Source organism: Heterodontus francisci, chromosome 5 (assembly GCF_036365525.1).
Source record: "Heterodontus francisci isolate sHetFra1 chromosome 5, sHetFra1.hap1, whole genome shotgun sequence".
In the NCBI taxonomy this organism is placed as follows: Eukaryota; Metazoa; Chordata; class Chondrichthyes; order Heterodontiformes; family Heterodontidae; genus Heterodontus; species Heterodontus francisci.
The window spans coordinates 115,054,629-115,079,345 of record NC_090375.1 but is presented as its reverse complement, the minus strand read 5'-3'; the positions used below and the strand labels follow the sequence as shown (position 1 = coordinate 115,079,345).

The 24,717-nt window shown below is 44.7% G+C and overlaps 1 protein-coding gene across 2 annotated transcripts in view; it reads right to left on the bottom strand.

The window, feature by feature from the left end:
- Positions 1-24,717, bottom strand: part of mcmdc2 (minichromosome maintenance domain containing 2) — a 97,377-nt gene that overhangs the window by 33,751 nt on the left and 38,909 nt on the right. Inside the window, exons 7-8 of one of the 2 annotated variants that reach the window (XM_068030909.1) lie at positions 4,999-5,127; positions 3,582-3,819 (exon numbers count right to left, since the gene is read on the bottom strand). In XM_068030909.1, the coding sequence (XP_067887010.1) occupies positions 3,582-3,819; positions 4,999-5,127 (367 nt within the window). Of the gene's footprint in view, positions 1-3,581; positions 3,838-4,998; positions 5,128-24,717 lie in introns of both variants that reach the window. The other variant, XM_068030910.1, reaches the window with a different exon arrangement.

Sequence of the window (24,717 nt, the reverse complement as noted above, 5' to 3'; positions counted from 1 at the left end):
TGGCTTCAGCAGAAGTAAAGATCCTTGTCCTGACTGCTCAGATGCTTTTGGCCTTCGGAGCCCTAAGGGCCCCACAGAAAGCTGCTCCACCTGCAACTATGCAAGGGCAGACTCGGCCACTGAGAGACAAAGCAGCATGTCAGGTACTGGTTGGCGGTGGGGAAGGGGGTATTGTGGTGGTGGGCAACAGGTAAGAAGTGGGAGCAATTTTAGTGGAGTTCCCTCTTCCATGTCCCCTTTTCCATCATCCCTCTCCCAGGCCAGTACCACATCACTCTGCTGCAGAACAGCTGGACAAAAATCAGTGACACATTTTAAGACCATGTATATGGTATCTGTTACCTGTTTTAAGACAGCAGACAAGTTTGTTTCCAAACTCTGTATGGCTGTGGACATGGCCTACATGGACTCATGTGAGAATCGTGCTTGAAACTGGCCACTTTCGCCACGGTAGACATTCTCTGCATTTCCTGCATCGCCAATCTATTAGCGATCGAATTGGACTGCTCCATCCTCTCCACTATTGTGGACAGTGTGCGTGGCAAATCTGTCAGTGCTTGGGTAAGTTGCTGATGCATCTTTAGCATTCTCCTTCTCAACAATAGTCCCTGGGGTTCAGCATGTGTCCAGCTGAGCACAGCTTGGAGAGAATTGTGGCTCGACGCAGACTCTCCACCAGTGTCTGCTCATTCTCGCTTGTGAGATTTGAACCAAACAGGTGTGGATGGAAGTGGCTGAGGAAGTCAGCAGCAGAAATATGGTCCCTCCAAACTGGAGAAAGTATATTAAGAGGATCTAGGACCTCAGGTGGGCATAACAGGTGAGTGGTATAACACTTTCAGGTGCTAAGCCCCACACTTTAACTTGCCCAGCATTCTCCTGCACAACTTGCAGCTCCACTCATTCCTGTCTCTCTGCAGGTGCCTCACATCCCCATCTGAACAGCCAGCACTCACCCTCAGCCTATTGCCCTCTCACATGCCTCCACAAATGGTGCCCCTCTCTCCTTCCCACACAAGCCAACATGAGCATTCACATCTCTCTGCTTTTTCTCCTTGCAGAAGAGAGCACAAATCTGTTAAGAGGAGAGATCTGGGTTGTGCGGGGTGGGGGCGCGTTGGGGGGAGAAGAAAGGTGGGAGTTTCCCTTCAGTGACAGGTACCTTGTCGACTATTGGCATTGCATGTCAACCTGCTCTAATTGGAAGGTCTTGTTCCAGGAGACTGCAGATGTCAGCAATGAACTGCCATGAGAGCCTGAGCTTCCTGAGGCACTGGCACTCAGACATGGCGAGAGAGCTTATCCTCTGCCTGTAGATCCCGTATTGGGGTCTTGCCTCTTTCCAGCTGAATCTAAGTATCTATCCCATCTGCCCTGTGGAGGAGAATGCGGTTGAGTCGAAGGCAGCTTGTGCTGCTGCTGTTGTTCCTGATGGCGGTGGTGTGGCTTCTCCTCTTACCCCTCAGCAGAAGTGGAAGGTGGAGCTGGATAAGCTGCTCCCATGCCATGTTGGGGATTCTACTGTTTATGATACATTGGAGGAGGAACAGAAGAGCTGTGAGGTCAGGCTCAAGTGGTAGCATTACAGGAGATAAATCCAATTAATTTCTCACATACAAAATTCCAGGACCATCCAAAATATTGTCATGATATTCAGGATTTTTTGCTGTGAAAACAAAGTTGCAGTGGAATTGAAATAGATGTTTGTGGACTTGGAACTGTCATGGGTCTTTTACTTTTAATGATGAATGTCCTGAAGGGTTATAGATTTAAATTATGTGGAGCATCCTGGTTATTAAAACATTGTAGAACTACAATTTGATCCAAAGTACTGAAAGCCTCTCTGATTGGATGTGTTTGTTCACAAGACACCTAGCCACTAGTGAGCATAGAGCAGAATATCTTATTTTGGAATATATGCCTGGAGTTATTGTCAAGAAAACCTGCTATGGCAAAAGGAGGATTTTTTAATGCATCAATTGGAAACCTACATTAAACTTTTAATGAAACAAAAAGAGCTGGAATTCTACAGTTAACTTTAAAAAAAAAAGCTGGCAGCCAAGATGGCCACCGCACTTTGCATTTGAACACCTTGCAAATTTCAAGGCCTCAAAGAGAAGACACATGTCTGTTAAGCCTGTACCCAAAACACTGGCTTGCTCTATTGAGTGAACCACAGGCGATTGCTTTCATTAGCAAGACATTCAAAGCCATCCTGGGACATTTAACACTGAAAGGGCCAACCCTCCCAAGTGTAAACGTTGACATCCTGAGGCCTGAGGGAGTGAAATTCCTAAACCTGAATCTCATTAGAAGGTTCCAGACAATATACTGAGGCAGTCATGTGACCATCTGTCCATCTCTGTGAAAACTGGGAGTTCCCCTTGGACAAAGGAGACAAGCCAGTAGCTCATTCTGGGCAGAAGCCAGAAGGGCTGTCTCTCTCTCTCTCTCTCCAGAAAGCCTAGTGGGGCATGCGAAACCTACTGCTGGGTGCTGGATCCAAGATAAAGACACCAGGGGAAGAAAGGCACCTACAATTCTGCCTCCAAGAAAACCCTGAGCCAGGTGGGCCAACCACAAAGTATACTTCTACCAGCCAGAGACAAAAGAACAGAACTTCAACTTCAGAACTTCAACCCCACTGACTGTGTATTAATTTTTATTTGTTCTGGACTCTAAGCCAACCACAAATCTACTCCTCATCACTCTGTAATCTATTTGTGTGTGAGATATTTTCGTGTGAGTGTGTGTGAGAATGTGTAGCATAATTTTATTATTTTATTTAGATCGGATTTAGATTATTTAATACAATAAACTCACCTCTTTCTTGTTTAAACTCAAGAAAACCTGTCCAATTGGTTCTTTTACGATCACAACAAAGGTAAAACACTCACTGAAGTGGTAAGCACATCCACTGTTTAAAAAGGAATAAACCCTGTTGCAGTCAAATAAGAGGAAGGACAAGAGGGGAGCCTTATGACCCCTCCTCACCTGATTGGCTTTGAATGTCTTGTATAATGAAACTGTGGTTCAGCCAAGAAGACCATGAAGAATTTTTCTCCATCCTGCATGGAGATCTGCACATTTCCTATCAAGAACCAGGACTTTATATTTTCCACAAAAACAAATGATCATAATATTTTGGTCAACAAAATGATTTAAGAGTCCTCTGGAACTTTATAAGAGAAGTAAACTTTTCACTATGCACTCTCCTTTGACTTTTTGTTTTTTTTCCTAAGTCCTATTCAAACATTTGTTCCAAAAGTCACCTTGAAGGACTGACATCTGAGAAGTGGATGGTTGCTATATATGATTATGAACTGCTTGGGACAGGGATGGCTCTCCTCTCAGGACTGTTGACTCCTTCGACAGACCCATGACACACTAGGTATGGCGTTAGGATATCCTTTGCTATTGAACTGCAGAAGAACAGACCTTAAGGAACGACTAATATTTCATAATCCCTGAGAGATATACAAATACTTTGAACACCCTTTAAATGAGACCTTAAAATCTGGTAGATATTGCTCTTTCCACTGTAATATAAAAACAGAAAGTTAAATAACATGAGATAGCACCTGTCTACTGTTACTGGATCACTTGTAACAACTAAAAGGTCTAAGTATTCCAGAGGCTTCTTTTCTTTATTGCAGGTCTGAACTAGACTCAGTAGTAGGCTGAGTTTGAGGATGTTGTAAGTGCCTGGAGGGACAATCAGTGCAGCAAAGATGTCAGCCAGAATGGCTGTGAATCTCCAGGGTGAAGACGTAGTGATAGACAGTAGATACTTGAAGTTTTCACTGATGAAAGGTGGATCTTTAGAGGAACAATAAAAAGTCATTATTTTTATTACTTTAGCAGGTTCAACAAATTTTGTTTATACTGATTTCAAGCACAGTTCGAAACAGTTCAAGTCAGTTTAAAACAGGCTGAGTCCCTTTAATGCTGCATTTTTGCCACTGCTATTGTGTACCCTTGGGCAACAAATCAATGCTATAAGTATAGTATAAAACAGACATGATGAGATCAACTGGAGAGATGCTGTCATGCTGGAAAGCAGTAAGGATAGAGAACAACTGCTGCTGGTGCTGAGCTCCAGCAAAAGTTTTAAAGTTAGAAACAAACTGTTCAGTTCTTTTAAATCTTTAACAGTACCAATGGCAGTGCACCTACAATGGTGCAGTGAGTTTATCCAGTGAGTAGCTAAGGCACACAAACCAAGAAGATCCCAAGTTCAATCCCTGGTCTGTGGCATGTTAGCTGATCTTAGCTGGGCATTGGTAGAGATGCAACTGGAGCAGTAAATAAGGTGCTACAACAGGTCTCAGTGCCTGAGTTAGGGAGTAGAGATCAGCAGCACACTAACACTACCTAGCAATTCCTCATGGAAGTACACATATGTGGATGTTGTACTGAAGACCAATTAGAATTCGCTGTGATATCTCCCATGCTGAAATAGCTAGCTGATACTCTATATAAGGGTTCAGCCATAAATAATAGCCACCTCCGCAAGACAGTGGAGGGTGCCCTTGGAACCATATCACAGCAAGGCATATCAAAAGAAAGGGTGTGAGTAAATTGGTAAGGAAAAGAGATGTCTCAGAGGTAGGTGCATATGTTTTGAGTATAACTGCATTCATCTCTGCCTTCCCCAAATTCACAGCGATGCAAGCACCGAAATCCAGTTCCCATTAGCACTTGTGTTAAAAACAGAGGTGTTAATGTACTATTTTGTGAGAGATAAAAGTGACATCTTGCAACATCTTTAGATCATCAAAAAACAGATATTTAATATTAAAAGGGCGTTCTGAATTTATTGCTTGGATCTCATCCCTTTGAGTGAACAGTAGCAAGAACTTAGGCTATCTTGTCATAAACTGTATCAACTGAACTCACAAATTATTTGCACATACTACATTCAACTATTCTATATTCTAAAGTCATTGGTGTCACTTACATTTCTTCCTAAGTATTGCAAATTAATATAAATCTTACCATTTGAAAACCAGGACTGTATGCTGTTTGCTTCCATGCATAATTGTAGCTGTGAACCACTGTATATATGAGCTGGAATTCCTATCACATAGTATCTATCACCCATCTTCATTCTGGTAGGAAGCTCATCTTTATAAAAAAAAATAAGTATTCCAGATTTCCAAAAATTTCCTTACAGCTTACATATTGGTTATATTAAACATGGTAAGTTACTGGAAAATATTCCAGTTCAGAAGTCCAAACTGACCTACAGGCATAAGACTGTGCTTTTAATACTGTTACTCACATTGCGGGTCTCTTTTGGATGAAACTCTCTTCAGTTGTGAACCTGACTGCTGGATGGAATATCCAACAAAGACAAACATGCTATTAGGTGTAGGGGGAAAAATCCTCATCCGAGTCAGCCAAATATTATTGTACTTTCTCCACTACATTAACTGGAGAAGTCCATGAGCCACAAATTACTGTTGCCAATGTTCTTGTTCTAAGTTCATACCAAATTCTTCTCTCAGCTTTTTAATGGAGGAGTTAACCTGAAATAAGCATTTGTACTATGACATTGCTGACAGTAATTTCTAACCTTTTGACACATTTCTGGTTGCTGCAAATATGAGGAAAAAGTAAGGATGAATCAAAAAGAAGTTGGTCACATGCAGAGACTTTAAATGTCTTTGATTCTATATACATTGTATTTTTAAATATTTACAAGACATCAAATTCCACATCAATTGCAGATTACAATTTAATAAATATACAGTGAAGACATTGCAGTTCTGCGTAAACATCATTGCACTATCAAAGGCATGGAGCTCACCGACTCTTAGACCTGGATTCTCTGCTTGTGTTTGCCAGCGTATTATTTTTTGTTTATTCATTTTAATGGGCAGGAAATTGTGGACTGCCAACACAGAAGAGGAAACTCACATCCGCAATGACATTCCTTCCTAATACCAAACCAAATTATAATCTACACACAAGGATCAATTTTCTAGTGTGGCCATAAAATGGTGTTTGATTGGCTAATCTTGTGGGATTTCTGAAGGTTTGTCTCATTTTTATCCACAGTGAGCCTTTGGACCCACTGCAGGAAATTCTATCACCAAGACTGGAAAATCTGCAACTGCTATTTAAATGAACAACTTCATTGTTCCTGGGCATTAAAATGGAAATAGTTGGCCAATAATGAGAACATCTGCATTTTCAATTGCTACTTTGTAGATACTTCTGCAAAAAGTGCAGCCCAGGAGATTGCCTTACTTGGGACATCACCACATTTCATACTGGAACTACATGGCATTTACTCTGTTCAAGTGGAGTATGTCAAACAGCCAAATGACTTGGGTTTAGATTCTACCAAAGCAAGGTTAACTTTCTGTGTAACAAGTAGATACTTGCAATACTTTCCTTTCAGTCCATTAAACCATCACTGTGACTGCTTTTTTTTTATTTCCAAAATATACTTTATTCATAAAAATCTGTAAAAATTACATTGCCAAACAGTTTCCAAACAGCACGAAAAAATACAAACATTGCAAAAGAGATCAGTTTCTTTCAATAATGTCATGAGTTTCTTCCCAACCCTTCCGTTTCACAATTGTCATGTCAATTACAGTTTTACATTTACAGCAATTGAGAATATTAACGATACAGTTCGAGGGGTTTCCCATGGTTCCAGCCCCTCAGTCCAGCTTGGTGGGGGAACCTTACACTGTGGTCTTTCCCCATTGAGCCTTTGCTGCGGCTGCCCCAAGCTTTAGTGCGTCCCTCAGCACGTAGTCCTGGACCTTGGAATGTGCCAGTCTGCAACATTCGGTGGTGGACAACTCTTTGCGCTGGAAGACCAGCAAGTTTCGGGCAGACCAAAGGGCGTCTTTCACCGAATTGATAGTCCTCCAGCAGCAGTTGATGTTGTGACTGCTTGCTAAACCTTCAGCAAACAGCGATTTCGAAGCTTAAAAAGCATGCCAATATTAGAGCAGGGTACACTCCATTACCACCACTTCAAACTGGAACTGTAATTGCATTACCATTTGGAAAAGTGAGCCCACATAACAACCTTACAACACAATTTATCTGCATGTGTCATCTTCACTTACTCACATTCAAGCAGTGCACACTTAGCTGACTCACTATGTGCCTTTGAAATTTCCAAGGCCTCAGCACTATCTCTCTGCTGGCAGGATAAGGTTCCTCATTTACTCTCACATATATTCCAGTCTACCGCTATGCCATTTATCACTAGCTACATACGTTGCGTTTGAAGTGATATTTTGCAGCAGACTACTAACATAGGCGAGTGAATTTTGCAGACCCTCCAACATCGGGAGTTGTGGCGTGGTGGGGGAGGGGCCAGAAAATACTTCAAGGAGAGGCAGTGGGATCAAAGTTTAAATATGTAAATTTATTAAAAGTAATGAATTAAATACTTACCCACTTCAGCCGTGGGTCCCGGTGCAATATTCCTGCTGGTAGCCGGCACTCCCGCGCCTTCAGATCTCTGTTCAGAGATCTGATGCGCGGCACTGGTGGGGAGGGGCAAACAAGTAGGTTTTCAGGACGGGGGAGGGGGGGGGGGGGCCGGGAGCGGGGTCAAATATATCTGATTGGTCTAGGAGGTGGTGAGAAGGGGTAAAGTTTAAAGTTAACGAAATTTGGGGTTTCTGGGGGAGGGAGGATTGGAAGCACAATGTAAATTTTTTTCGGTGGGGTGGGTGGGCAAGTAATGAATTTGATGGTCACTGGGAGGCGGGGTGGTGGGATAGGGCCGGGATAACTTTATTTACTGTTTTAGTCATTTTACTTTGGATATTTAAATTAAACAGAAGGACTGGAAGCCCTTTAAAAACGGCATCAGCGCCTGCGCAGTGACGCTTGACGCGTTGCCGGGGACAGACCATCCGTCCCCTCCACATCATTGGTGGGGTGGCGGTCCACCCCGGCCATTTAAATGAGCCATGTTTAATATTGCAGTGACTCCGTGATGAGCAGACCACCATAGTTTACGTCCACTGCCAAGATACATGTAAAATTCAGGCCATGGTCCTCTTTTGTTTGTGTAGGTGAATCCACGTACCAGCCGTAGCTCCCACTGGTGCCCCAGAAGCCTTCCCCTCATAAGCAAAAGTAGGCGATGGTGGTGGCAGAGGAGGAACAATGCCAGTTTTGAGTTCTTCCTCAGCTGCAGAGCATTGAAAGGAGGGCGTTATCTGAGCACTAGCATTTCTTGATGACTACACCAGATTGACCACAGATTTTTGGTGCCCAGATATTTACATTGTTGTGGACCTAACCATTTACTTGCCGCTATGATGGTCAGATAATAAAACTCGTTTGGAGATTATGCACCTGAGTCAGCCTTCGATTAATGACCTGGTCTTCTGTGTCATAACTGTGTTAGTGTACTATCCTTGCTCCACACCCAACAAGGAATGAAAGATTGCAGTAGTATAAAGAATATTGTCATCATGGCAGGAACTGAGGATGACTTAGGCCCCTGAAAAATCATGAAGAGAGATGAACTGCATCTTTGATGTCAGCACGGCATGTCCAGCCCATGATACATGCACTGATTTCACGAATGCGATACATGCTTACTTTTGAAAATAAATATACAAACATACGAATGGTGGAGCAGGAGTAGGCCACTCGGCCCTTCAAGCCTGCTCCACCATTCAATAAGTTAATGGCTGAACTGATTACTCCACATTTCCACCGCCCGATAACATTCCACCACCTTGCTTATCAAGAATCTATTTACTTCTGCCTTAAAAATATTCAAAGACTCTGCTGCCTCTGCCTTTTGAGGAAGAGAATTCCAAAGACTCATGATCCTCAGAGAAAAAAAATTCTCCTCATCTCGGTCTTAAATGGGCGACCCTTTATTTTTAAACAGTGACCCCTAGTTCTAGATTCTCCCACAAGGGCCTTTCCACATCCACCCTGTCAAGACCCCTCAGGATCTTACATATTTAAATCAAGTCGTCTCTTACTCTTCTAAATTCCAGCATAGACAGGCCTAGCCTGTCCAATCTTTCCTCGTAAGACAGCCCGCCCGTTCTAGGTATTAGTCTGGTAAACCTCCTCTGTACTGTCTCCAATACATTTACATCCTTCCTTAAATAAGGAGACCAGTACTGTACACAGTGCACCAGATGTGGTCTCACCAATGCCCTGTATAGCTGAAGCATAACCTCCTGACTTTTGTATAAAAGCAAAATACTGCAGATGCTGGAAATCTGGAATAAAAACAAGAAATGCTGGAAATACTCAGCAGGCCTGGCAGAATCTGTGGATAGAGCAGAGTTAATGTTTCAGGTCAGTGACCCTTCATCAGAACTGGCAAATATTAGAAATGTAAAAGGTTTTAGGCAAATAAAGCAGGGGTCGGGCAAGAGATAATAAAAGAGGTGTTGATAGGACAAGGTCACAGAGAATAACTGATCAGAAGGTCATGGAGCAAAGGCAAACAGTATGTTAATGGTGTGGTGAAAGACAAAGCGTTAGTACAGAAAGGGTGTTAATTGACAGAAAAATGCTTTGTCTTTCACCACACCATTAACTCCCTACTTTTGTATTCAATTCCCCTCACGATAAATGATAACATTCTATTAGCTTTCCTAATTACGTGCTGTACCTGCATACTAACCTTTTGTGATTCATGCACTAGGATACCCAGATTCCTCTGCATCGCAGAGTTCGGCAATCTCTCACTATTTAGATAATATGCTTCTTTATTATTCTTCCTGCCAAAGTAGACAATTTCACATTTTCCCACATTATACTCCAATTGCTAGGTCTTTGCCCACTCACTTAACATATCTATATCCCTTTGTAGCCTCCTTATGTCCTCTTCACAACTTACTTTCCTACCTATCTTTGGGTCATCAGCAAATTTAGCAACCATACCTTCGGTCCATTCATCTAAGTCATTTACATAAATTGTAAAACGTTGAGGCCTCAGCACTGATCCCTATGGCACAACACTCATTACATCTTGCCAACCAGAAAATGACCCATTTATGCCTACTCAATGTTTCCCGTTAGCTAACCACCAATCTTCTATCCATGCCAATATGTTGCCCCCTACACCACGAGCTTTTATTTTCTGCAATAACCTTTGATGTGGCACCTTATCAAATGCCTTCTGGAAATCTAAGTATAATACATCCACCGGTTCCCCTTTATCCACAGCACATGGAACTCCCTCAAAGAACTTCAATAAATTGGTTAAACATGATTTCCCTTACACGAAACCATGTTGACTCTGCCTGATTAACTTGAATTTTCTAAATGCTCTGCTATAACATCTTTAGTAATAGCTTCTAACATTTTCCCTAAGACAGATGTTAATCTAACTGGCTTGTAGTTTCCTGCTTTCTGTCTCCCTCCCTTTTTGAGTAAAGGAGTTACATTTGCTATTTTCCAATCTAACGAAACCTTCCCCGAATCTAGGGAATTTTGGAAAATTAAAACTAATGCATCAACTATCTCACTAGCCACGTCTTTTAATACTCTAGGATGAAGCCCATGAGGAACCGGGGACTTGTCAGCCCACAGCTCCAACAATTTGTTCAGTACCACTTCCCTGGTGATTTTCTTGAGTTCCTCCGTCCCTTCCATTTCCTGACTTACAGCTAATACTGGAATGTTTCTTGTATCCTCAATAGTGAAGACCGATGCAAAATATCTGATCAATTAACCTGCCATCTCCTTATTAGCCATTATTAATTCCCCAAACTCACTTATAATAGGAACAATGCTCACTTTGTTAACTCTTTTCTTTTTAAAATATCTATAGAAACTCTTACTATCTGTCTTTACATTGCTAGCTAGCTTTCTCTTGTACTCTAATTTTATCTGCCTTATCAATCTTTTAGTCATCCTTTGCTGCTTTTTATATACTGTCCAATCTTCTGACTTGCCTCCCATCTTTGCGCAATTATAGGCTTTTTCTTTAAGTTTGATACTATCTTTAACTGTTTTAATTATCCACGGATGGCAGGTCCCACCCTTGGAATTTTTCTTTCGTTGAAATGTATCTGTGTATTCTGAAATATCCCCTTAAATGTCTGCCACTGCATCTCTATTGACCTATTCCCTTAACCTGATCTGCCAGTTCACATTAGCTAGCTCTGCTTTCATGCCCTCATAATTGCCCTTATTTAAGTTTAAAATACTAGTTTTGGACCCACTGTTCTCTCACTCAAATTGAATGTAAAATTCAATCACATTATGATCGCTGTTACCTAGGGGCACCTTAACTATGAGGTCATTAATTAATCCTATCTCGTTGCACAATATCAGGTCTAGTAGAGCCTGCTCTCTGGTTGGCTCCAGAACGTACTGTTCCAAGAAATTACACCGAAAACATTCTATGTACTCCTCATCTAGGCTACCTCTGCCCATCCGACTTTTCCAGTCTATACGTAGGTTAAAGTCGCCCATAATTATCACTGTACCTTTCTGACAAGCTGCCATTATTTCTTCCTTTATACCCCATCCTACAGTGTGGTTAATGTTAGGTGGCCTGTACACCACTCCCACAAGTGACTTCTTTCCTTTATGATTTCTCATCTCTACCCAAACTGCTTCTACATCCTGGTCTCCTAAACCTAGGGCATCCCTCTCAATTGTGCTAATACCATCATTAATTAACAGAACTACCCCTTCACCTTTTCCTAGCTTCCTGTCCCTCCTAAATGTCATGCACCCTTCAATATTCAGGTCCCAATCTATGTCGTCCTGCAGTCATGTCTCTGTAATGGCTATCAGATCGTACTTATTTATTTCTATTTACGCTCTAAGTTCTTCTGTGTTGTTCCAAATGCTACATACATTCAGATACAGAGCCTTTAGTTGTGTCCTTTAATTATTTTTGTAACCTCTAGCCTTATCTGTTGATTTATTCTTAGATTTGTATGCTCTGTCCCTTCCTGTCACAGTCTGTTTTCCCATATTAATACCTTTCTCTCTTGCCTTGTCTCTACTTCTTGATTTACTATATCTTCCCAAATTTGATCCCTTGCCCCCACTATTCAGTTTAAAACCCTCTCTACTTCCTCAGTTACACAGTTCGCTAGAACACCAGCCCCAGCACAGTTCAGGTGTAGACTGTCCCAACGGTACAGCCACCACTTTCCCCAGTACTGGTGCCAGTGCCCTACAAACCGGAACCCATGTCTTTGAGCCACGCATTAATTTCTCTAATTTTATTTGCCCTATGCCAATTTGCACGTGCTTCAGATAATAATCCAGAGATTATTACCTTTGAGGTTCTGCTTCTTAATTTGGTACCTAGTTCCTCATACTGACTATGCAGAACCTCTTTCCTTGTCCTGCCTATGTCGTTGATACCTACATCGACCAGGATGGCTGGATCCACCTCCTCCCACTGTAAGTTCCACTCCAGCCCTGAGCAGATGTCCTGAACACTGCCACCGGGCAGGCAGCACAGCCGTCTGGACTTTCACTCTTTTCTGCAGAGAACAGTGTTAATCCCCCTAACTGTACTGTCCCCTACTACCAGTACATTCTTTTCTCCCTCCACTTGAATGGCTTCCTGTACCATGATGCCACGGTTAGGTTGCTCATCCACCCTGCAGCCCCCACTCTCATCTAAACAAGCTGAAAGAACCTCAAACTTGCTGGACAATCGCAAAGGCTGGGGTTCCTGCGCTCCTGCCCTCTGGGTCCCCTCACCTGCAGCCACACTCTCCTGTACCTGACCAAGCAATGGGACATATAACTTTCCTTCAAATTGAAAGAGGAAATTGTTTTTTTTACCGATTCACCAATTGAAAAAAACTTCTGGGAATTTATTGATGAAACTTATTTTTAATGATCCCTACTTCTGACATAAAATGCATCTTTTTGGGATGTCAAACATACTTCTGTACTAATCATTAATTGATTTATTGTGCTATCAATTCATTCTGCCACAAAACAAATAAGTAGGAACTTATTTTGATTATAATCTTCAGACATACAGATGAGCACTGCTTGGCAAATTCACACTAAGAAGTTTAAAATGTTGAAACGTCTCAGTGAGGAAATGCAACATCAAACGTGGTATTGAATCTCAAAGATCAAAAACATTCCAGATTCAGTCCCTGAGATTTCACCCAAGGTGATGATGGTGCAGGTGTTCATAAATGTCCTTGGATGCCCTAGGGTAGGGAGGTGGAAAATTCATTGACTCTTGATTGCTTCTGGAAGTGCATGTATGAGCACATTGGATGACGGAAGGCTGAGAGTTTCCTGCAATACTCCCATATTTAAATGGCTTCATTGTCTGGGCTCACATATGATCATTCAGGAGAGGTACCAGCAGGCTGCTGAGGCCCATGGAGTTACACTTCAGCATGAATCACAGCCTTCGAAGAAGGAGAGCCTCAGGTTTTTTTTTAAAAGAATGTTTGAGTAAGAACACAAACTGTTAGAAACAAAAATCTGAACCCCAAATTTAGATTACAACTTGAAAATCAATCATTGATATGCATTTTTAAAACACAAACAAACATGTCAAAATAAAAATAATGGACTGGATTTTCAATTGCTGGTGAGGAAATTGCGCTGCTGGAGGTCGTCACGGAATCCCGACGCCTCCGAAATGTGACGCAATTTTCAAAGGAATGGTAGATGGTGGGGGGGTGGGGCAGCCAGGAACCCGCAAACCTCCAACTAACTGGTTGTTGAGCTCATTGTTTGTTGCTCTCAGTGGAGCAGATTTAAATTTTCAATCGGGAGGCATGGGGAACATGCAGTGTCTGGGACACGTCGAAGTTCAGCTGTTGTGAACACATCGGGGCGCCATGAGGACTAACTTTTGCACTGGTCAACAAAGTTAAGAAGCAGAGAATAATGCTTAGCTGGTCAACCAATGGCACACAGTTTCCACTGCTGGTACTGAGAGGCTTGCATTTTTGAGCAGTGACTGGTAGGACACCTGAGAGGGATGTGAGGCTGTTGGCATCCCTTGGGCAGCAGAGGCTGACAGAGGAAGCCCTGGTGAATGAACAAGCTGCAGCTGAGGGAGTTGAACTGGGAACAGGCTACTCTGACATTGGACATAGTAGCAAGAAGGATCTTCAGCAGATGCAACCTCCTGGTCAGGTGGAGGCCAGAGGCACAGTGACAGGCTGCAAGGGGAAGAAGGCTCTACCCAAGACATCGGGTGCACCAGCCAAGAGTTAGCTACCTGCAAATGGCAGAGCGTCAGTGCCGTAGGAGACCGCGCTTATCCGGGCAGTTGGTCTCGGACATTTGCGCTCTGATGCACAACGATCTGAGGCCTGTGGACAACACAGCAGTCCCCTACCTTCATCCATCAAGGCCATAGTCGACCTGAATTTTTGTGCTTCCAGGTCATTCCAAGGATCAATTACAAATCCGGATGGCATCTCACAGCTGGCAGCTCATCATGCCACGGATGCCCTATTCTGGAGGGTGGGGGACTACATCCATTTTAAGACCAATGGGCCAGTGCAGACACAGAGGGCATTGGGCTTTGCCACCATTGATGGATTCCCTCAGGTCCAGGTCACATTGATTGCACCCATGTAGCCATCAAGGCACCGACAGACCAGCCAGCCAGATTCCTGAACAGAAAAGGCTTTACTCACTGAATGTCCAGCTGGTCTGTGACCACAGGAAGTGCATCTTGCAGGTTCCCAGGCAGCTGTCATGATTCCTTCATCCTGCGAGTGTCCCAGGTGCTATACCTCTTCAGGCCAACATCCAGACTGCGTGGGTGGCTGCTGGAGGATGAGTTATCCCCTGACGAGGTGGCTCCTGTAGCCCACCCAGTAGCCAGACACAGATGGAGAGGAGTGCTACAAGCAGAGCCATCTACGAACACGTTTCTGCACTGAACAGACCATAGGGATCTTGAAGATGCACTTCCATTGCCTTGACTGCTTGGGTGGTGCCCTCCAGTACGAGCCAGCCAGAGTGTCTCATATTGCAGTTCCTTATTGCACACTGCACAACATGACTATACTGAGGACTGGAGCTAGATGAACAAGAGGACCTTGAATGCTACTCTTCCTTGGAGGACGATGGGGAGGAGGAAGAAGAAGAGGAGGATGAAGGGGCGCTGTAGAGGAGCATGGTGCCCAGGCATTGAAGGAAGACTGCCGAGGTGGTCCCGGGCCTCATGAAGATCAGCAGGCTGGCTTAGCTGCAAGGGCTACGCTGATTCAGCAATGTTACATTTGAGCACCTGTTAGCCCTTATGACAGATGACTCTGTAACCCAACTTCCATTAGAGAGAGAAATTATCCAGCAGGCATATAAATCTGAGGAATCCCATTTCCACCCAAAAACACTGAGAATGGGGTCTCCAGCGCCAACATTCGCCCACTTCACAGATCATGGAACCGCACCAGACCCAGGCCCCACTCCCCCACTTAACCAGCATTTCACTTTTGACATCAAGCATGAATAACACACAAGTCTGATTAATAATAATTGCCTATGGTCTCAAAAGAGAAATAAATGACCAAGCAAATTGAGAAAACTTTACCCAGGTGACCCAAAAAGTGAACTATGTGGTGCTTTGCGTTCCTGTCCACTTCTGCGGCGTGCTCACCCCGTGGCTGAGGATGAGGTGGAGACAGCCTGCCTCATTGTCTCTGCAGCTGGGTGCGATGCCTGTAGCTTCCGTCCTCATCGTAGAGGGCCCCATGAGTGCTCTTCCACAGACTGCTGCACCTGCTTCCTTGCAGGGGCAGCCACTGTAAAAAGGCCTTGCGGCATGGATGGTTTCTCAGTCGGAGGGGCCGAGGAGACAAGAGATGACGCTGCTGGCCCCTTCATCAACCTCTTCGACTGCCTCAGCCCTATCATGGCTCTCTTGCATGCTGGATGAGGCCACCAGATGGGACGCAGTTGGCATCCACTCCAAACGTCTCTGCACCATCAGTGACACTGTGCGGGCCATGCTACAGAGTCTCACTCTTCCTGTGCTCCTGCATCCACTCTGAGTGGTGCTGTATATGACTATCCAAAAGATGGGTCATTTGAATGCTCTGCCTTCTTTCTCAATGGAGGAGCTCATGCGCTCAAATCTCTGTCGTAACAGTGCACATGCACTGCATGGACTCCTCCATTGTCTGCCCATGGCTCTGCAATGCCTCATGGATCTCTGATGCATAGGAAATCATCTGCCTCTGATGCTCCAGAAAAACCCTCCTTGTGTTTAACACCCAAGGCATGCCTGTGTGTGTCCTCTGTCCTCCAAAGCGGATTGCCCACAGCTGATTCTGCCTCACTCTCTTCCTCCTGCTCACTGTGATGTGCGGCTCACCCAGTGCTCCCCATTCTAATCTTGATTTAGGCCCAACTGAGGTTATGTCTGCACTCATGGAAGGAGCGGAGGAATGCTGTGACAATGCAGGCTCAGGATCATCTCTCCCCGCTGAGGAGGCTGGCGACGACTGTACTGGGACTCTCTGCTCCTCCTCTGTTACCAGTCCTGTAGGAAGGTGCTGATGAGACCCCAGGCTACTCAACAGGTACATCAACACAATCAACCCAATAGAAGACAGCAGTTGAAAAGCCACAGCACGCAGCATTGGGCAGGAGTTGCCTCCGTGCCCTTCACCTGAAGGCAGAGCAATCAAATGACCCCGCTCTTCACAGCTTCCTGTCCCGCCATCGTCCATGGCCTGCCATGATAGAACCCTTGCGGTGTTCAATGCAGCCTCCTCTATCACTGTCAGATTGTGCAGGTCCACCAGACATCTCACGACTGTTGTGAGCTCACGTTTCCTACAGGATGAGGAGATAATGATATACGAGAGGCCTGGCTCCCTCAGCTACTACTGCATGACATTGACATGAACTGTTGCACTCCTCAGTGATGCAGACTGCAAGTGCACCACAGATGTGAGGGTTTCTGACTTCTCAGTGATGCAACCGACCACTTGATCTGACAAAGTTAGGGAGAACTATGGGCACTCAGACTGGTCAGCTCGTGTATATGCTGGCGTATATAGAATTAGAGGCCTGTCACCTGAGTGTCACTTGCCATTCACCTTTTCAGACCTTATCACATCATTGAATCTTTTCCGACACTGGACCCATGGTTGGGATACCTAAATGTAGGGGTTTCCCAGAGGTCCTGCCAAATTTAAAGACAGGACCTGATTTCAATTTTTTGAATCCGTTTCCCGGCTGCGACCAACCAGATTGAGCAGGTGACTGGCTGAGTCAGTAGACCTGCGGCACCCAGGCCGCAGTCAGGGAAGAACAGAGAGTGTGAGAGATCATGGAACAAAAACAAGAAATGCTGGATTCACTCAGCAGGTCTGGCAGCATCTGTGGAAAGAGAAGCAGAGTTAACGTTTCGGGTCAGTTCCGAAGAAGGGTCACTGACCCGAAACGTTAACTCTGCTTCTCTTTCCACAGATGCTGCCAGACCTGCTGAGTGAATCCAGCATTTCTTGTTTTTGTTTCAGATTTCCAGCATCCGCAGTATTTTGCTTTTATTTTAGTGAGAGATCATGGGTTTGATGTCGGGGATGGGGAGGGGACGTGAGTCAGAGATCGTGGGTTGGGCATTGGGGATGGGGTGCAGTTGAGTCAGAGGTCGCACGTTGGGTATGGTGGGAGGTAGTGAGTTAAAGATTGTGGGTTGGGCATTGTGGGTGGGGTGAGTCTGGAGATTGTAGGTCAAAACTTGGGGGTCCATTTGTGGCCAGGAATCCAATCGTTGGGAGTGGAGGGGGGTTTGCAGATCACAGAAAGAATAACAGATTTGCTTTCTGGGTTGGCGGAGTGGGGGGAAGTACTCATGCCCTTCTTGGGCCACAAGCAGTGCTGGAAAAGCACAGGTTTGGAAGGTGCTGTTGAAGGTACCTTGGCGAGTTGTTGCAGTGCATCTTGTAGATGGTACACACTGCAGCCATGGTGCACCGGTGGTGGAGGGAGTGAATGTTTAAGGTGGTGGATGGGGTGCCAATCAGCGGTGCCGAGCTTCTTGAGCATTGTTGGAGCTGCACCCATCGAGGCAAGTGGAGAGTATTCCATCACACTCCTGACTTGTGCCTTGTGGAAAGGCTTTGGGAAATCAGGAGACGGGTTACCCGCCGCAGAATTCCCAGCCTCTGACTTGCTCTTGTAGCCGTAATATTTATTTATTTATTTAGAGATACAGCACTGAAACAGGCCCTTCGGCCCACCGAGTCTGTGCCGACCAAGAACCACCCATTTATACTAACCCTACAGTAATCCCATATTCCCTACCGCCTACCTACACTAGGGGCAATTTACAATGGCCAATTTACCTATCACCTGCAAGTCTTTGGCGGTGGGAGGAAACCGGAGCACCCGGCAAAAACCCACACGGTCACAGGGAGAACTTGCAAACTCCACACAGGCAATACCCAGAATTGAACCCGGTCCCTGGAGCTGTGAGGCTGCAGCGCTAACCACTGCGCCACTGTGCCACACTGCGTCACTGTACCTGGTCCAGTTGAGTTGCTGGTCAATAATGACCCCTAGGATGTTGGCGGTGGGGAATTTAGCAATGATAATGCCATTGAATGCCAAGAGGAGATTAGATTCTGTCATGTTGGAAATGGTCGTTGCTTGGCACTTGTGTGACGTGAATGTTATTTGCCATTTATCAGCCCAAGTCTGAACCTTGTCCAGGTCATGCTGCAAGCAGACATGGACTGCTTCAGCAACGGAAGAGCTGTGAAGGCAACTAAACAGTGTGCAATCATCAGCGAGCATCTCACCTCTGACCTTATGATGGAGAGAGTCACCAATGAAACAACTGAAGATGCCCGGGCCTAGCACACTACCCTGAGGAACTCGTGCACAAATGTCCTGGGGCTGTGATGATTGATCTCGAACAACCACAACTATCTTCCTTTGTGCTAAATATGACTCCAAATAGTGCAGAGTTTTCTCCCTGATTTCCATTGACTTACATTTTACTAGGGTTCCTTGATGTCACACAGGTCAACTGCTGCCTTGATGTCAAGGGCAGTCACTCTGACCTCACCTCTGGAATTCAGCTCTTTTGTTCATGTTTGCACGAAGACTATAGTGAGGCCTGTTGCTGAGTGATCCTGGCGGAACCCAAACTGAACCAGTGTTATTGTTAAGTGCCATTTGATAGCACTGTCAAGACACCTTCCATCATTTTTCTGATGATTGAGAGTAGACTGATGTGGCAGTGTGAAAGTAATTGGCTGGATTCGATTTGTCCTGCTTTTAGTGGATGGGACATACCTTGGCAGTTTTCCATATTAGTGGGTAGATGTCATCCTAGACTGGGTATTGTGTAATGAGAGAGGAATAATTGACAATCTAGTGGTGCAAGACCCCTTGGGGATCAACGACCATAATATGATAGAATTTTTCATCAAGATGCAGAGTGATGTAGTTGATTCTGAGATAAGGGTCCTGAATCTTAGTAAAGGAAACTACGAAGGTATGAGGCGCGAGTTGACCATGACGGATTGGGAAACGTTACTTAAAGGGATGACGGTGGATAGGCAATGGCAAACGTTTAAAGAGCACATGGATGAACTGCAACAATTGTTTATCCCTGTCTGGCGCAAAAGTAAAATGGGAACGGTAGCCAAACCATGGCTTACAAGGGAAATTAAAGATGGCATTAGATCCAAGGAAGAGGCACATAAATTTGCCAGGAAAAACAACAGACCTGAGGATTGGGAGCAGTTTAGAATTCAGCAAAGGAGGACCAAGAGATTGATTAAGAAGGGGAAAATAGAATACGAGAGCAAGTTTGCGGGGAACATAAAAACTGACTGTGAAAGTTTCTATAGGTAAGTGAAGAGAAAAAGATTGGTGAAAACAAATATAGGTCCCTTACAGTCAGAAACAGGGGAATTTATTATAGGGAATAAAGAAATGGCTGAACAACTAAATGCATACTTTGGTTCTGTCTTCACAAAGGAGGACACAAATATCATACCAGAAATGTTGAGGAACACAGGGCGTAGTGAGAGAGAGGAACTGAAAGAAATCAGTATTAGAGAAATGGTGTTGGGGAAATTGATGGGATTGAAGGCCGATAAACCCCCAGGGCCTGATGGTATGCATTCCCAGAGTATTTAAGGAAGTAACCCTAGAAACAATGGATGCATTGGTGGTCATCTTCCAAGATTCTAAAGACTCTGGAACAGTTCCTACAGATTGGAGGGTAGCTAATTTGACCCCATTATTTAAAAAGGGAGGTAGAGAGAAAGCAGGGAATTATAGACCAGTCAGCCTGACGTTGGTAGTGGGGAAAATTCTAAAGTCCATTATCAAAGATTGTATAGCAGAGCACTTGGAGAACAGTGGTAGAATCGGACAGAGTCAGCATGGATTTACGAAAGGGAAATTGTGCTTGACAAATCTACGAGAATTCTTCAAGGATGTAACTAGTAGAGTTGATGAGAGGGAGCCAGTGGATGTGGTTTATTTGGACTTTCAGAAGGCTTTCGACAAAGTCCCACATAAGAGATTAGCGTGCAAAATTAAAGCCCATGGGATTGGGGGTAGTGTATTGCGATGGATAGAAAATTGGTTGGCGGACAGGAAACAAAGAGTAGGGATAAATGGATCTTTTTCCGAATGGCAGGCAGTGACTAGTAGGGTACCGCAGGGATCGGTGCTAGGACCCCAGCTGTTCACAATATACATTAATGATTTAAATGAGGGAACTAAATGTAATATCTGCAAATTTGCGGATGACACAAAACTGGGTGGGACGGTGAGTTGTGAGGAGGATGCAGAGAGGTTTCAGGGTGATTTGGACAAGTTGAGTGAGTGGGCAAATGCATGGCAGATGCAGTATAATGTGGATAAATGTGAGGTTATCCACTTTGGTAGCAAAAACAGGAAGGCAGATTATCTGAACGGCTATAAACTGAGAGAGGGGAATATGTAGCGAGACCAGGATGCTCTCGTACACCAGTCGCTGAAGGTTAGCATACAGGTCCAACAGGCGGTAAAAAAGGCAAATGGTATGTTGGCCTTCATAGCGAGAGGATTCGAGTACAGAAGCAGGGATGTCTTGCTGCAATTATATAGGGCCTTGGTGAGGCCACACCTGGAATATTGTGTGCAGTTTTGGTCTCCTTATCTGAGGAAGGATGTTCTTGCTGCAGAGGGAGTGCAGCGAAGGTTTACCAGACTGATTCCTGGGATGGCGGGACTGACGTATGAGGAGAGATTGAGTCGATTAGGATTATATTTGCTGGAGTTCAGAAGAGTGAGGGGGCATCTCATAGAACCCTATAAAATTCTAACAGGACTTGACAGGGTAGATGCAGGAAGGATGTTCCCGATGGTGGGAGAGTCCAGAACCAGGGGTCATAGTCTAAGGATACGGGGTAAACCTTTCAGGACTGAGATGAGGAGAAATTACTTCACCCAGAGAGTGGTGAACCTGTGGAATTCGCTACCACAGAAAGCAGTTGAGGCCAAAACATTGAATGTTTTCAAAAAGGAGTTAGATATAGCTCTTGGGTCTAAATGGATCAAAGGGTATGGGGCAAAAGCCGGAACAGTTGGATGATCAGCCATGATCATAATGAATGGCGGAGCAGGCTCGAAGGTCCAAATGGCCTACTCCTGCTCCTATTTTCTATGTTCTATGTCTCCAGAGCATTAGTCCAGGGTTCTTGATTACTAGTCCTGCAACATAACCACTTTGCTCCTGTTGCCCTGTTACAGAATAGAAGAGGGACTGCATCTCGTGGTGGATAAAATATCGACAGTCCAGTGTTGCAAGGCCATAGGGAAAGTGAACAGAACATTAAGGTATATGCTAGGACAGTTCATTATAAAACTAGAAATATGCTTATATAAAGTCTTGGTACAACAACATTTAGAATATTATCGCCAGTTTCAGTACCCTCACTTGGCCAGTGATATCAAGGCCCTTGAGGAGATCAAGCAGAGGACAGAGACTCTACAGGGGCTAAACAAGATAGCCCCCAAAATCGGGGCATGGGGATCGTGATGTGTTTCAACTTTGTGCTACCTGCTCATTTGAATGATTGTTGCATGCAGCCAGTGCTCACCATGCTTTCATTGGCTGCACTCATCATCAGGGATCCAAAATCATAACTTGCTAGCACCAATTAAAGCTAGCCTGCACATCTTTAAGGGGAGGCGCAATGTGGATGGAGCAGGTGCTGACAGTCATGCAGGAAGTGAATCTGACCTAGGAAACACTGAAGTATGGCACAACATGGGAGACAGCAGGCATCTTCAAAAAGAGCCAAACTCAAGAGGTGAGAGTGACTGCCCTTGACATCAAGGCAGCATTTGATGGAGTATGGCATCAAGGAGCCCTAGCAAAACTGAAGTCAATGGGAATCAGGGGGAAAACTCTCTGCTGATTGGAGTCATACCTAGCGCAAAGGAAGATGGTTGTGGTTGTTGGAGGGCAATCATCTGAGCTCCAGGACATCACTGCAGGAGTTCCTCAGGGTAGTGTCCTAGGCCCAACCATCTTCAGCTGCTTCATCAATGACTTTCCTTCAATTATAAGGTCAGAAGTGGGGATGTTCGCTGATGATTGCACAACGTTCAGCACCATTCGTGACTCCTCAGATACTGAAGCAGTCCGTGTAGAAATGCAGCAAGACCTGGACAATATCCAGGCTTGGGCTGATAAGTGGCAAGTAACATTCTTGCCACACAAGTACCAGGCAATGACCATCTCCAACGAGAGAGAATCTAACCCTCTCCCCTTGACACTCAATGGCATTACCATCACTGAAACCCCACTATCAACATCCAAGGGGTTACCATTGACCAGAAACTGAACTGGAGTAGCCATATAAATACCATGGCTACAAAAGCAGGTCAGAGGCTAGGAATTCTGCAGCGAGAAACTCACCTCCTGACTCCCCAAAGCCTGCCCACCATCTGCAAGGCACAATTCAGGTGTGTGATGGAATACTCTCCACTTGCTTGGACAGGTGCAGCTCCAACAACACTCAAGAAGCTTGACATCATCCAGGACAAAGCAGCCCGCTTGATTGGCACCCCATCCACACACATTCACTCCCTTCACCACCGACGCACAGTGGCAGCAGCGTGTACCATTTACAAGATGCACAGCAGCAATGCACCAAAGCTCCTTCAACAGCACCTTCCAAACCCGTGACCTCTACCAACTAGAAGGACAAGCGCAGAAGTCGTATGGGAACACCACCACCTGCAAGTTCCCCTCCAAGTCACACACCATCCTGACTTGGAACTATATCATTGTTCCTTCACTGTCGTTGGGTCAAAAATCCTGGAACTCCCTTCCGAACAGCATTGTGGGTGTACCTACCCCACATGGACTGCAGCGGTTCAAGAAGGCAGCTCACCACCACCATCTCAAGGGCAATTAGGGATGGGCAATAAATGCTGGCCGAGCCAGTAATGCCCACATCCCATGAATGAATTTTTTTTAAAATGCCATATCATGACAACTGAACCACTAGCCTCAGACACTGTTCAAATCAGTTACCTACTAACAATCTCTAATAATCAGGACACATACCCAATATTCATATACTTCACCTCAGCTTCACACTTAGCATTTCTACAAACTTCATACCCACAGCTCACACAGACTGCCAGCTAGTCAACCATGACAACCTCATCAGCTGAACAAATTCCATAACACTCACTGGCACACTTCCCTCTCTTGTGCTAGGCAAATCGGCATAGAACCAGAGGCAGAAGGAGCTAACCAGTGAGGGACAGGCGTACCTACATTTCCCAACCCCCAAGGAAGAAACAGTTCTGGTCATTATTGGGATGCACACTGCTGAGGCTCTGACCAGCACTGGGACTAAAACCATTGAAGATGATGATGATATCCTCAGACTTAATCCTCCTCATCCACATTCTCTTCTGTTTTACAAGCTGCAGATACTGTAAGCATGTACCTCTTAATTTGCAACCTTCTCTGCACAACCGTACCCTGTGCCTTTTCCCTTTCAGATACCCAAGAGGTGAAACCTGGCTAAGCAGTGGATGAACACCAAGACGGCAGTGATGATGAAGACACAGCATTGTGTTACGACCAGGTGTGAAAGGTGTCTGGGTTTTTTTTTTACTGTCTTCATCTGGTCTTATTGTAACAGGGTTTAATTTTAAACACACTGTGTTTTGAGCTCCCCCTTGGTGAATCCTTGTTCACTACTTTCCAATTATAAGGCAAAGAAATGAACATAAACAAGCTTTCTTAGGTTTAAAGAAGAAAAGTGAAATGTTATTAAAACTTAAACTCTAATTCGGTTAATGCCTACGGATACACGCCGCGCCCCACGCTAACATGCATGTAGACAGAAAAGAAGAAATAAAATGGCAATCTCTGGAGATAGGTTTTTTACTGTGCTTCGAACTCGCTGTAGTCCTTGATTGTAAGTAGTCTTGCTTTTTGTTGGGGCCCAGTATTCTCATAAACCTTGTTCGCTGTAGGAGACTTTTCTCTCTTGGGGTTCATATGTCTTCAATGGTTTCCGAAGCTGGTGAGAAAGAGATGAGAGCAGACAGGAGAAAGGTGTTCTCAGTCCAGGAGCAAAAAACTTTCCTGAGTTCAAATTCAAACAGCCAGTTAGTCGTGTGACTAAACTGGCCTGACCAAGCCTTGGGTATTGGAGAAGCAGGGACTGGGTCCTTTGTTCCAACACTGTCTGCTAGCATGCAAATATCTTTCCAGTCAGGGGCTTGGCAATTCCTTGTGAT